This window comes from Sparus aurata, chromosome 12, assembly GCF_900880675.1.
Source record: "Sparus aurata chromosome 12, fSpaAur1.1, whole genome shotgun sequence".
Classification (NCBI taxonomy): Eukaryota; Metazoa; Chordata; class Actinopteri; order Spariformes; family Sparidae; genus Sparus; species Sparus aurata.
Window position 1 is genome coordinate 172,570 of NC_044198.1, and position 14,112 is coordinate 186,681.

A 14,112-nucleotide genomic window follows, 5' to 3' on the forward strand; every position below is an offset into this window, starting at 1 on the left:
GCTAAAGAGCGTGTATCCACAGCTTCAATTAACAGCTTGCCAACAAAGTCAGTGTGCTGGATGGAAAGGTGAAGTTTTTGGTGACCAAGATGGAGGATCTGGAGAACAAAAGTCAGTGCAATAACATGACAAAAGTGGGCATACCAGAGAAAGAAGAGGGGATGGATCCTGATGATATACTATTTTAATCCCAAACTGTGAAATTCTTTTTTCCACTCCCATTACACACACAAACAAACATGCAGTGTAGAGGAGATGAGCGAAGGGGCAGCCACACATGCCACGGTGCCCAACGAGCGGTGCCTTGCTCAAGGGCACCTCGGCAATGCCCAGGATGTGAACCAGCACTCTCCAACTGCCAGTCCACATCATTATTTTATTTATTTTTTTTTTGGTTCGGGTGGGACTTGAACCGGCGACCTTCAATTCCCCAAGCCAAGTCCCTACGGACTGAGCTATTGCCGCATCCCTGCGCCTTTATGGAAAAATGGCTTACCGAAACTTTAAATGTGCATCCAACAGTGGTACTGGAGTACACACATCGAATTATGGGACCAGCGCGTGCTCCCACTGCCTCCCCGCAAACTTTCATTGTTAAGTTTCTTAATCGAGACAAGGAACCGTTTGGAAATCATTAAGAGCGTAAGGACAGCTGATCTACAAAAACAGCAACATTGGGTTAAGAAATCATAGATGAAATTAAGTAAGGCTGAAGTCGCTGGACTACATTTCCCTTTACTTTAGTAGGCAGGGTAGAAGCAATTGAGATGAATGTCCTCCTAAGGCTCCTCTTTCCCTTCTAAACTTTACCAATTGCCGCTCCTAAAGCTATGTTTGGTGATAGATCGTCATCCTCATCCCAAGATTTATATGGCAGGATAGGAGACCCTTGTTGTAGTTGTTATTATCAAAGATCTATTTGTAGCTTGTCATTATCTTGTCCTAATCTTGAAACAAGACTAGTTTAGATCCTAGTATATGCCTGGACCTTGTCTGGTCAAGTTGTGAAAATTTGGCCAATTTGTTACAATTTGAATTCCTTGATATGAAATGTTTAGGTGCAAAAAAAGGCTAAATATTCCATTACCAGCACGTGATAATTTAGTAAAATTAATAGATTTCTTTTTTATTGATTCTATTCATTATCACGACAGCCTGAAAAGCATGTATTTGCTGAGATTCACATATTTCCCCTTTTTTTTCCCCTGTTTTAATTATTAATACATTTCCACTTTTCACATTTCTCAACTTCACCATTTTAAGTTTCACATTTCCTTTATCTTCTTACCATTACCATTTACAATTATATCTTTTCAAATGCTCTAAGTCTGAGCATTTTAATTACATCTTTCTAGATTTTTGATGTTTCCACCCTACAGAAGACTTGTTGCACTTATGCCAGTGAGTATCGTCTGCATCGGTTTTAGTAAAAACTAGTTGAATAGGTCTGTTATAAACCAAGGTTTTGGCTAGAGTAGATTGACTGACTGAAATAATCCGAATACCGAAACGTCCATCTCTCCGTCTCATCCCCATATTGCAAACAGTAGAAAGGGCCTGTAGAGAAACGAGAAGCCTAACTACAGGGCCATCTGATACTAGCAGAACTTTAGAACAAAGGAACTGAGCCAAGCCCAACTATCCAGTAAATTGTATTTAGGTGCAATATCCGTCAGAAATTCTAACCCTGTTCTCCCTGTTGGGCAGAAGTTGCCGTAACCAAGATCACCCGGCAAAGTGAGCATGGCTTAAACCCTTTAAGCCCCAAGCCAATTTTCTAGGCTTTCTGCTCGAAAATTGCATATCCATAATAAAATGAGTATATCTCTGCAACCACAAGGTTTATTTGAATACTTCGAAGTTTGATGTTTAGTTGTTTATTTGAGTAGTGTTTGGGCTGTGTTTGGGTCATATAAACATGTTTTTTACACGTTGTAGCCCAGCTTCTGCTGTTTAATTTGATATAAAATATGACTATATTCTTTCATAATTAGTGCAGAAGTGGCTCTGTGGATGTTCTGCATATCTTAAAGTCCCCCAATTGGGGGACCTTGGAGTTTGAACAGTTAAGGGCCATGGAGCCCCGCTGCCTGTCGCATTTCCAAGGTAACGCAATGCTGTGAAGAAGCTCCTGCTTTTATTCAGCAGTTACCGTAAGGGTGTGTTTTTAATGAAACTTTTGAAATTGCTTTGACCCAGGCTACAGTTCCTAAAAACTAAGAGTATATTTTCCTTTTCCTTTTTGTTTGAATATTCCTTATAATATTTTTTTTCGGATCCAAAGAGGAACACTGAACAACCCAGTTGTTCCTCACCACCTGCAGAAGGAAGAACATTTTTTTTCAGAAGGAGACGGAAACACTGCTGTACGTTCATTCAACTTGATCAGTCCCACTGTTTGCTTCCACTAACGGGAGGCAATCACTGCCATCCCTCATTGCAAGGACGCTGCAGCTGACCCCGCATCCTCTGCCGCCTCGATTATCCCCTCCCATACGACTGCCTGTTGGCTGCTAGCCAACTGCAAGCCAGTTCTTAGTCGATTACCAGCCACTGTGAGTCCCTCCTTCACCTGGGGGTGTGCCTAGATTCCAATGTAAGAAAATGTTTCACCTGAGCTTAATAGAGTTTGGAGCTGGACGGGACGGGGCCGAGCGCATGCTGGTTGCAATAAGCAACCCAAGTAAGCGGCTTTTGCTTGGTCAGAAACAGATAGTCATAGCATGTTGCTTATTTTTTGCTGTGAATGGACCACCAAGTCCTACTTATGGTATGTTCTCTAGAAGCTAACTTGTGCTGATCCAGTCGGTGGATAGCCTGTGTCGTCTTGCCACCATGTGTAACCACAGTACATTGTGTTTCTTTCCAATCAGCTGACGGTAAACAAACAGCTGTGGTTCATCTCACGGCTGTTGTGTCCCTATGTTGTTGCTTTGTTGAGCGGTTGCTTAATTTCTTTCAATTTTTACTAACCTGCACACCATACACATATACTTTGGGTGATGCACACACGTAATCTTATGAGAGACTTGTTGGAGACTTTAGGTTGATGACCTTGCTGTTACATTAGATATGTGTATCCTGCGGTATCATCCCTTTCATATTAGATATGTACGTTCTGTGGTAACATCTCTATAAAAGCAAATAACCTCTGTCTGTGTGTGTGTGTGTATTCCTCAAATATCTCTGCGGATCAGGATCAGACTGACCTGAGAGTTTCAACATGGCTGCTGCGTGGTTCAAGGGTGTGCTATTTCGTATTTGTTTGGACTGCAATGATACCGTTAATAAATTATTTCATAAATGCTTTACAAATTCCATGAGCATTGTCCACCGGAGCCACTACAGTCACGTGCACACCAGAGCCAATCACTGCACACCGTGGCCACGCGCACACCAGAGCCAATCACTGCAGAGCCCACCGCGACCCCCCACCTTAAGAAACAAGCAGATTTATACCTGCAGCGGCGCAAGCTGGACCGGGATTTTGCCGGCGGTTCGGTCCCGTTCTGTTCTGTTCTGTGCATCTAAACTGACTGTTGTGGATTAAAAACAGTCATGACAGTTAGTGTGTTATGTAGTGTTTGGTGTAGTGTGTTTAGTGAGTAGTGGAATCGTTTTTTTGTTTAATGAGTCAGAATAATGAGGAGAAGCTGAGTGTGGAGCAGGCAGTGCAGCTCTTAAGGAGCACAGGCAGACCTGAGCATTGCCTGCATTTAAATGTAAATAGTTACATATAACTTTGTACATTTTTTTTTTTTTTTTAAACAACAATTTATATTTGCGTTATAAGTAAAAAAATTTTTTTAAAAAAAATGGTTAAACATATTTGTGGTTTTCACAGTAAAAAAATCAAACTTTTTCTACTCGGATTTCATGTTTTTTTGTGATTTTAGGTCGTGTTAATACAGTTTGTCAAAATAAAAAAAATAACTGTACAGTCACACATGTGAGGTTGTGCTGAAAATAATGACACCAAGTAAATAGTTTTTAAGATGAAATATAATGGCAAAATCAAAAATAGTCAAAAACAGCCAATTATACCCTGGAATATTGGATTTCACAACAAACCTAAATATCCCTGACGTCCCACCTTCAAACACAGCCTCATTTGGCCATTCATGAAAAAGCTCTTTAACCTCCCACTTTTTTATAGGAATACACTTTTTTTACAGGCACTGCACTAGTCAACATAACATGAGATACGAATATCCCATGGTAACAACACCCTAATGGTAGTACTGGATTTCTTGTGGTAGCACCACTACCCTTTTGAAATCGTGTGTTACTGTTCCTCTCTATCCATCTCGTGTGTGTTTAAAGTGCACATGAAGCCAACGGTGCTGTAGCCATTGCCATTGTTCAAATCTTGTGCGTTCGTTCAGTTGGCTACATTTGGTTGAGGTACCCACATCCACCATTTTTAAATTCAAGGTATGTGATACATAAAGATCACGATCACCCCTCTTTATTTATGTCTGAACATGTTTCCCAAAATTACATCTGCCATTATTGTAGTCTTTCCAACATTACTCCCCAAATCACAGCCGACATTTTTGAAGTTTGTCCAACGTGACTTCCGGAATCATGTCTGATTTTTGTAGTCAGTTCGACAGGACTTCCTTGTAGGCCAATTTTGTACACATGCATGCGCACACACACACACTAGAGATGGGATTTATGGCTCTTTGAGGGGAGCCGGATCTTGGTGAACCGTTCCTTTCAAAGAGCCGTTCAGAAAACTGGCTCATTTGACTGATTTTTACATTTATTAAGTTTTTAGAAGCCGCCTGGTGGTAACTCATTTTATCTTGGAAATAATCACTGGGAGGTATGATGGGGTGAGATGTAATTGATCCCGCTGCCTGGGTAGCTGGCTATTGGCTAATATGGCGAAAGTAGAGCCGCTATTGTTCTACTTTATGTTGATGTATGTAGCTATTGTAATGAAAAGCACGGGCGCTCGTGTATTGATTAACTGATATTTTATTCCAAAAGTCGTCATAAAATAAAGGGAACCACCACATTTAACAGCCTGGAGGACGAAGTAGATAAACCCGGTAGAAAGAGTGTCCGCCCGTATGCGACGCTCCTTGAAGTACAGCGAACGCATCCGCAAAGAAGCGGGTATAATCTGATTGGTCAACAGTAGCCAGCCTTCTATTGGTTGACAGTGTTGATACACAAGAAAAATCTGTGAGCAGAGGAGAGATCCGAGAGCAGAACTTGACCTGTGAGCAGGTGTGTGTTCTGAGCGCGTGCACTTAGATCTGAGCGCGCAGAGGGCACATTTGAATGAGCGACATTTTTGTTTGCAAGAAGGAGAAATGTGAACACAGGCATGTGATTTTTTACTTTAAGCAGACATTTTGAAAGAAAGCAGAAGAAATTTAAATGGAAGCACAAAATGTGAGCATGAGGAGAAAAAATCTGAGCATGCGAAGGAGCTGTGTCACTGAAAAGGAATGAAATCATGCTCTCAAACTGAAAATCTATGCTCTTGATTAATGACTTGATTTAACTTCCATACAAAGGAGGAGCACACAGTGATATAAAAAAATAGATAAATAAAAAAAAAAAAGGAACGGTTCCCAGCTGCGACTCGGTTCCCATCGTTCATGTTAACGAGCCGTTCGTGAACGTCACAACACTAACACTAACACACACACACACACACACACACACACACAGATATAGACATCCATCCATATATATCTGCTTGCTTGTCTTTGATTTGTAGCATTGCTAGTTGTAGTTAGCAACTGTTGTTTGTTAAGTAAGTTGGTTTATGGATCAAGAACAAGCTTTAATAAACACTGTTGATTATAACTGAGCGGTTTTCTGTGATTATTTTACACAAACTAAAGTTATAGTAACATCTGGTTTAGACGGTCAGTGCTCTGATTTATGTCTTCTATTTCTCAAATTATTAATATTTCTTCAATATTAACAATTTTAGATAAACTTCAGGCCCTTAAAAGCATATCATTTGATTATTGATCCCTGATTCCAAGATTATTAATGAATAGTAATAGCATACATTTCATTGATTAACAATGTTGTTAATAATCAAAACAGGATGAAGTAAATATTATCAAAAACTAGCAAGGACATTAGACACAGCACTAAAACTAAGACTAAATCATAATTCAGCTAACAAAATTAACACTGAAACAAAGGTTTGGATTTTTCAGTGTCTGTGGTAGAAGCCATGTTCCATCCAGGAATCTCACCTCTTCTGTACAGGTGGTACACAGCGTCTCTCAAGGGTGATCGGTGTCTCTCTTGCTAAGGAGCTGATCTTTGCTGCCCGGGTGATTGATGGTACAGAGGCGTGTCGTCTGGGTCTCGTCAGTCATTCTGTGGAACAGAATCAGAGTGGAGATGCTGCCTACCTGCGCGCTCTGGAGCTTGCCCGTGAGATCAACCCTCAGGTAAATAGACCCCTTCAATGCCTGTGTTTCAAGGAAATTGCACACTGAGGAAACGCAAAGAAGATTTAATAGTGAACTTCCAGACTATACAACAGCTTTCCTTCATGTTGGGTCTTGAATGATAACATTATAATATTGAAGTGACTCAAAACAACTCACAAGAGCAATTTCTATCACATATGGTAATTTATGAAACCTTACAAAAAACAGTCACTCTTGATTTTTTGGCTTGGCAGGGTCCAATTGCAGTACGGATGGCAAAACTGGCTATCAACCAAGGTATAGAGGTAAGTCTTCGAGGTCAGTCCAGAACTGCCTTTATGTTTTTTTGGGGTGGGGGTTATTTTCTTTTTGAGTTTTATTTCCAAACAAAAAGCCAGTCAGGTAATTTTAAAGATCCAGCAAACTAATAACCTCTGTTGCTAACAAGCAATGATAGCAGTAAACATTGCCAAGATTCCAATGTAAGAAAATGTTTCACCTGAGCTTATTAGTTCATGGGTCATGTAACCATCCCCACCGAGTGAAATATTTAAACCAAAATTTCAAATACAAATATGATCACAGACCGAGCGTATTAAGAGATTATCTACCATATCATAAAGTCATCAATATTATGCTTGAGCTGTTTGTTTTTCAAACGTACTGCACAGAAGTGAAAGGAATATGGTGGGGAATTAATGATTTGACAAAAAACTATGTACTTATATAAATGTAATTTCTCATGTTGTGAGATTACTGTTTCCTCTCGATTCCACCAGATGCGTGTCCGCTGCGTTATCTCCGCCACGCCAGCAGAGCTGATAAGTTTCACTTTAGTCTATGTGTTAATCCCCACCAGGTCCGGTGCGCTGCGTATCTGCTCTGTCCCAGCTCCCGCAGTCTGAAGCCCTCTGGCACAAATATGCAGGACTTCTATTTGTGCCAGTGTGCCAGAGCACGATGCAGCAATTCAGCTGAATTTAGCACAGAACAGACAGGAAGTCAAGCAGTTGAGTAGTTGTGTTTATAACACATACCTATAACTGCGGCCGCGAGTGATTATGTGATTATCGCGGGAACTCCTTGGTCTCGCGACGCCAGCTGTCGACTGTACTGCGCCATGGTGGACTCAAAACGCAACCGGTGGGGGTTGCCACACGGCGAATAGCGGAGCACAACCTGATCGGAGGCGTAACGCAGCGGACGCGTATCTGGTGGAATCTAGGGGTTAGACCACGCCGCCAGGTGCCTGCGAAAATCAGACTTTTTGTCGCAGTGAAAAATGCTACATAACACAATAAAGGAAAGGCAATAAACCACAAAACATAATATGACCTTTTTAAGCATTTATCCTCCCTGTTCCATTGAGTTACCGATAACTCTGATCTGATACCAAAAGGTAGAGTTAAAACCCTTTGGCCCAAAGATTGGTTAGTTGGGTGGAGTTGGAGTAAAGGTGGAGTTGTCTTGTTGTCTTCCCTCGGAAATTTTCAAGCCAAACACAATAAAAAAACATGAGTAGTCAGATCATAGCCTGTCATGACTTGAAAAAACAAATACATAATTAAGACACTGAAATCAACACTGTTGTTTAGGTTAACATAAAACCTGTGTGTATTCAGATGATGATGATGATGACCACTGTCTCAAGTTAAAACTGACATTGCTGAAAAATTCTTATTGGAGCTTTTAAATATAATTGTATTCAGTCTTGATGTCATTCATGTTGTATAGCATAGAAACAATAATATGTCATTGCATATATCTTATTGCTGTTAATTAGAAGTCATCAGGACTGAGTCAAATAAAGGAAAAAAATAAGATTTACACATTTTCCACTGCAGTGTGAACATTCATTAAGAGATGCCACTCGCTTTCAGGTGGATTTATCTACAGGTCTGGCAATTGAAGAGGCATGCTATGCCCAGGTGAGTAGTTCAGTTCAATTCAGTTTAAAATTATTTGCTGTACAAGAAATACATTTGGTTGCCACTTTATTAGATGGATCATTTTAGTGCCAAAATGAATTACTTTTGGTGTGTTTCACATTTGGAGTGGTTCACTAAAATGTGGAACCACAGAGAGACTGCTAACATTTGGTATCAACATGCATCCTGAGTTATCTGATCACAAGTGAACATCTTTACGTCATCAGTTCACACCTAGCATTAACATGCGTCTTGACATGCATCTTGAGGGACCACTCAGATCTCACTTCTCTGCTCCATGTGCAAATAAGCATGTACACAGACGAATGCAGTGTTTTTATTGAGAAATACAGTGTCCCCATGTATAACATTAGTCAAACTAATGAGAAGGCCTAAATTATTAAGAACTTCTTGTAGTAACTCAACAACTCATGAAATGACAACTCATGATTGTTGTTTTTTTTTGGTTTAGCGTCTTTTGTTTCGTCAGTTGAGAAGGCAGTCTTTTATTGTGGCCAAGGACACGTGCGTACAGACTGCTAAAAGAATGTGGTTACATACAGTCCGGACCCACAAATGTGGCCTAAGCAGTCAGATCTCAAATGCATCCTAAATGTGTGTTAGGGGTGTTCACACCTGTAGTTAGTAGGGGTGTAACAGTTCACAGAAGAGACAGTGTACTACATGTATCAGTATGTGGTCCATGTTCAATACCAGTTTGTTACAACAGGGGAAAAAGTGACAAAAATTGCAAAATGAATGAGGATAGTTTATTTTATTTTATTTTTAACAGTAATTCATAGGGATGGGTCTATACCACATTTTGAGTATCTGCCGATACCGATATCAATCTGATGCAGCCTTTTCCCTCTCCTAAACAACAAAGCTATAGATAATCCATCTGTATGGAAGCAGTTTGCTCAACTTAGCCATTTAAAAACATGCTTAAACTGTAGAACAAATCGTCTTCTCTTAAGGAGGTAATGCATAGAAAACATCAAGAATCAGTTTTGCAGTAGTGCTGCTTCTTTTTATTTTGACTTCTTTTCAAACACAACTTTTAGCATTTAAGTAGTACTATCAAAGAATTGTTGCTAATAGAGTGGTTATGCTAATTCAGTTACAAACACATTTCATTTACTGAGCTTCTTCACAATAAATGCCCCCATTATATAATAATTAAGAGGCTTTTTTATGGAGCGGCATTACAGGAACCATTCTTTTTTCACCAGCAGTAACTAAACATAACAAAACAGCTGAAAGTGAATTTGGCAAAACAAATTCTCAGGTTTCCTGCACAGACCTGAGTTGAGTAACGATTTGAGGGGAGGCAGGGGCTTGTTACGGGTTGGCTGCAGTTGCAGGACTACATCGCAGCATGGGCCTAGCTTGAACCTGCTCTGGAGCAGGTCCATTGCCTGCACATCGCGGCTCAACTCAACTTGCCACAACACAACTGATGATGTTAAAGCAAATCAGCGCAGCTTGGTTTGACTTGGCATGGCCATGAGTAAGAAATTCAGCATACTCTTTGGTGCTTCTGCAAGTGTTTTATCAAGTTCGTGGTGCTGAAACACTTGCTTTGTATAAATTGCACTTGTTCGCTTAAAGTAATTCCACACAGCTGACCTGAGATTCACTCAAATTCCCTTCAGCTAGTCACATGACACATGCTGCTCTCTTTACGGCATGTGCATAAGTTAAGCATTTATGGGAGAGATGAGGAATGAGATGAGAAATAAATCAGATTTGATTATGAATTTTCCCATCTCAGATATCCGATCAAGTGATTTTGGCCAATATCAGACAAAAAGCTAAACTGACTATTGGCTCTGTGCAGCCCTAGCAATGCAGTTAGTTTGTTCCACCTATTAGATTTTTTCAAAATTGCATTCAAATTTACCAAATGTAACTTCTGCAGAGTGTTTAGAGGAGCACCGGGCAGAGTGAGGGGCAGGAGCTGCAACTCAGCTGGCTAGAGGTTCTGGATTAGAACCTGGAAAATAAACACTTGGAGTCACCTGGGATTCTGCTTTGATCCAGAAACATTTACCAACGGAAGGAAAGCTCAGAGATTATTTTTTAAACCTTTGGGACTTTCTCACACAGCTGATTTGAAAGCAAGGGGTGGGTCCGTAAGTCCAGTATCTTCTGTGAATTAGCCATACATGCACATCACCTTGTCTTCTTCTTCATCTTCACGCGTCTTTCACAATGTTAGGAGGGAAAAAGTCCCCAGTGCATCACGAGATGATGTAATTACACAGCTTGGCCATGACAAAAACTGGCTTCAAGGCCTGGCGCTCTTTGTGGGGGATTGATCTCGACGATGAGGCCAGCCTTCTTCTTTGAGGAGGAAGTTACGTTCAAGCAGACTGCGTTAAATTGTCCTCCTCCTCTTCTTTGTTGGTTTTACCGGCGGACTAAGAAACCACACCGACATCCACTGTATCGAAGTGTTGGGACCAACGGATAAAATCACTCATTGTGGATTACAAAATGGACTCTGAACTGAACTCAGTTTCCCAGAAATTCCCAGTCTTAACACCTAGGTGGAAAATTCCTCTTTGAGCTACTATTGGTCAGGGTGACAGACCCCCTCTGAGCAGAGACCCAAAACCCCAGTGTCTTCCTTTGTTCTCTCTCTACTCCTTATTGATAGCCAAATTTAACCCCAAACTCCCTATTATGGTGTACATTGCATCGCACAAGGATTGTGATGTATATTGCATCACACGATGCACCATTATGTAGTGCTCATGCAACATTAATAGAGAGTTTTGGGTAAGGTTTGGATGATTATCAGGGATAATTTTTAATTATGATAAATTAATCATAAGATCCAGTTTACATTAGTTCTCCACAGGGCACCACCCATGAAGAAGGGAAAAGAAAGCAAATTTACCAAATCAGTCTCATAAAAAGATACAAACTCAGTTATTGACTGATTAATAGATAACTTAATAACTGCAACCAAGATTACCATAACAGCTAGTACTGGAAGGATTTTGGAGGTCTTGACAGAGTAGAGATGGGCAACATTCACTCTTGTACAATATTAAATAGAAAGTGTTTAGGTTCAAAAGTATTTTATTTAACACAAAGATGACCACACACAATCTAAATAACATGTTCTGTATACAGATGTGTGTGTGTGTTTGTGTCTGTGTATGTATCTGGCAGAACAAAGAAACATTGATGGTCACTAGGGCTGGGCGATAAAACGATCTCCATCATTTTCACAATAAAATTTTAGTCTATAACGATGATACATTCATGAAATGTATTTACCTCTACCTAGAAAACACTACACCAACAGCCAATTGCACAGCAGACAAACAAATGCATGTAGTTGATGCATGCTTCTGGCCCATCCCACACACAACAACTCATGATGACCTCCTGTGTGTCTAGCTGACACAAGAAGATGAGTGGCCCGACTAGCGAAACCGAGTGCTGACAAAGACAAAGAAATTGAACTAAAGAGAGGTCACACCACTTTGCTTATTTGGAAATAGTTCGGCTACCTGAAGTCTGACAAAGGACACACCAGCATTAGGTCAAAATGTGTCGGCGACCACTAACCTCTTCCATCATCTCAACAGGTCCCGTTGCAAACAGAAATTTCGAGGGCGTCAGTTTGTGCCATCATGCTAGCATCAGCCTCCCCGCAAGTAGCCAACAGACCAGCCCCACTGCTTCTACTAGTCAGACTTTACTTTGACAACCAACAACGCTGCTTTTTCAGCCTTTACCCCATATGAGAAGAAACCAAAGCAATACAAAGACATAACCAGCGCAATTACATACTGTACCGCTAAAGATATGAGGCCTATAAGCAGTTTAAAATCACGGCTTCAAGAAGCTAATGACTTTCATGGATGCTAAGTACACTCTGCCAAACATCCGTCCCTCAGCTGTACACAGAGTGGAGGGTAAACAGGGTTTGTACGGTCATGAAAAAACCTGGAAAAGTTTTGGAAATTGAAAATGTATTTTCTAGGTCCTTGGAAAGTTAATGAAAAATAACATTTCCCGTAAAGCTTTGGAAAAGTCATGGAAATATTGCATGGTTAATATTTAGGATGCGTAAAACATAAATAAAACGATGTAATGTGCGATTAAAATGGGCACGGGTCAGGTATTGGTAAACATAATGACTGGCGACCGCTGTCAATGTTTTTTGTGCCTCTGATTCGTGACTTCATGTCACCCCGCAAGTCCATTCATTTGTCACGACGGAACTTTATTGAAAGCAGAGCTCCACCAAAGAGCCTGCAATCGTTGCAGAAGATTATCTGATGTGTCAGTGTTTCTCCTATATGCATTCTGCTGCGGGATTTTCAGCGCGGCGGCCGCACTTTTTTTTTTTTAAACGTGATTTTTGTAGGTTTAATATCACAGGCAAATGGTGAATTTAAGTTGCACACAGTGAAAGCACTACAACCTAAGTTATCTTGAAATCGATTATAATTGTCATTACTCTTACTTGTATAATTTTTACAAGTCACCTTTTAAGTTGAGTGACTGAAATCCTCGTCATCCTATTCAAAGGCTGCAACAGGCGACTCATCGAACCGGGGTGAAGTTAGTTTCAGGTTGGATATTCGGCGGCTATTCACTCAGGTCCAGCCGCAACTTTACTGAGGTTTGTCTAGTGTGAGCAGCAGGAGGACGGTTAGCTCACCTCCCAGAGCCTCGCTGAATCTTTGGAGATTGATTTAGGGACCGTCATTAAATTACTTAGCATAAATATATTAATACAAAATAATATCTTCCATGTCATGTGACCCAGTGACTCCAGCAGCAGATTGTATTAGTAAACTGGACAAATGAGACACAGCTCTTTGTATTGTGCTTTAGTACTTCCTCTATTTTATATGAATATTTATAGGCAGAAATTATTATCTTTTTCTCAATACCCATCTCATGTGGCCCACTGACTTCTGAAACAGATTGTTTCCATAAAAAATCTATAATAATAAAGAAAATAATGGTAAAAAAGTTAAGTTCTCTAATGCTCAAGAGGTTCACATATTTTCAAGCAGAAATGTCAGCTTCTACACTATTTTGTCTCATGTCTTAGATTCTGATTCTGAAATTCTGAAAATGATTTTTATTTTTATTTTTATTTTTTTTTTTTTATCTCACCAGCAGTCACCATTTAAAGGGGTTTTTTTCAAAATTTTCTTCTGAGGGGTTAGCTCCTGGACCCTCCTAGTGTTGCTAGATTGTCGACTCAGAGCACCACTGCTACAAACAAATCTAGGGGAAACACTGTTCTAAGAATTTTGGACGTGTGAGCTGAACTATTTCTTTCTTAGCTGACAAAATGGGATAAAATAAATGTAAAGAGAGACAGTGGAGCCGTATATTTTCCTGCGTTTTTGTCCTTTGCCAATCACTCCTAGGATCAAGATGTGTCTGTGGTTTGATCTAGAGGCACCGATTTTCGGTCTTGGAAATTCAGTGAAAGGTTATGGAGAGGTCATTTAAAAGTCATGGAAAACTATTGCTAAAAAAGTGTACGAACCCTGGGTAAAGGTGGAACAGCAGATCAGAGATGATATGTGATCTGGTCGCACGTCGGAACCACATCTGGTCTTACAGAACAGGAGGCTAATGAAGCTGAACTGAACAATTGTCTGCAGGCTCAAGAATGTGCAATATTTACAGAATACAGTAGCATAATCATCCTCGACGTTTAACTTTTTATTATATTCTTTAATCAATGTTCAGTTCAGTATACAACATTTTTGAACAAGCAA

General features: G+C 40.2%; 1 protein-coding gene across 3 annotated transcripts in view; it reads left to right on the forward strand.

The window, feature by feature from the left end:
• auh (AU RNA binding protein/enoyl-CoA hydratase) overlaps nucleotides 1-14,112 on the forward strand; it is a 38,443-nt gene that overhangs the window by 19,321 nt on the left and 5,010 nt on the right. For all 3 annotated transcript variants that reach the window (XM_030435480.1, XM_030435481.1, XM_030435482.1), the window contains 3 exons: nucleotides 6,247-6,434; nucleotides 6,671-6,721; nucleotides 8,297-8,344. In XM_030435480.1, coding sequence (XP_030291340.1) covers nucleotides 6,247-6,434; nucleotides 6,671-6,721; nucleotides 8,297-8,344 — 287 coding nt within the window. The remainder of the gene's footprint in view (nucleotides 1-6,246; nucleotides 6,435-6,670; nucleotides 6,722-8,296; nucleotides 8,345-14,112) is intronic.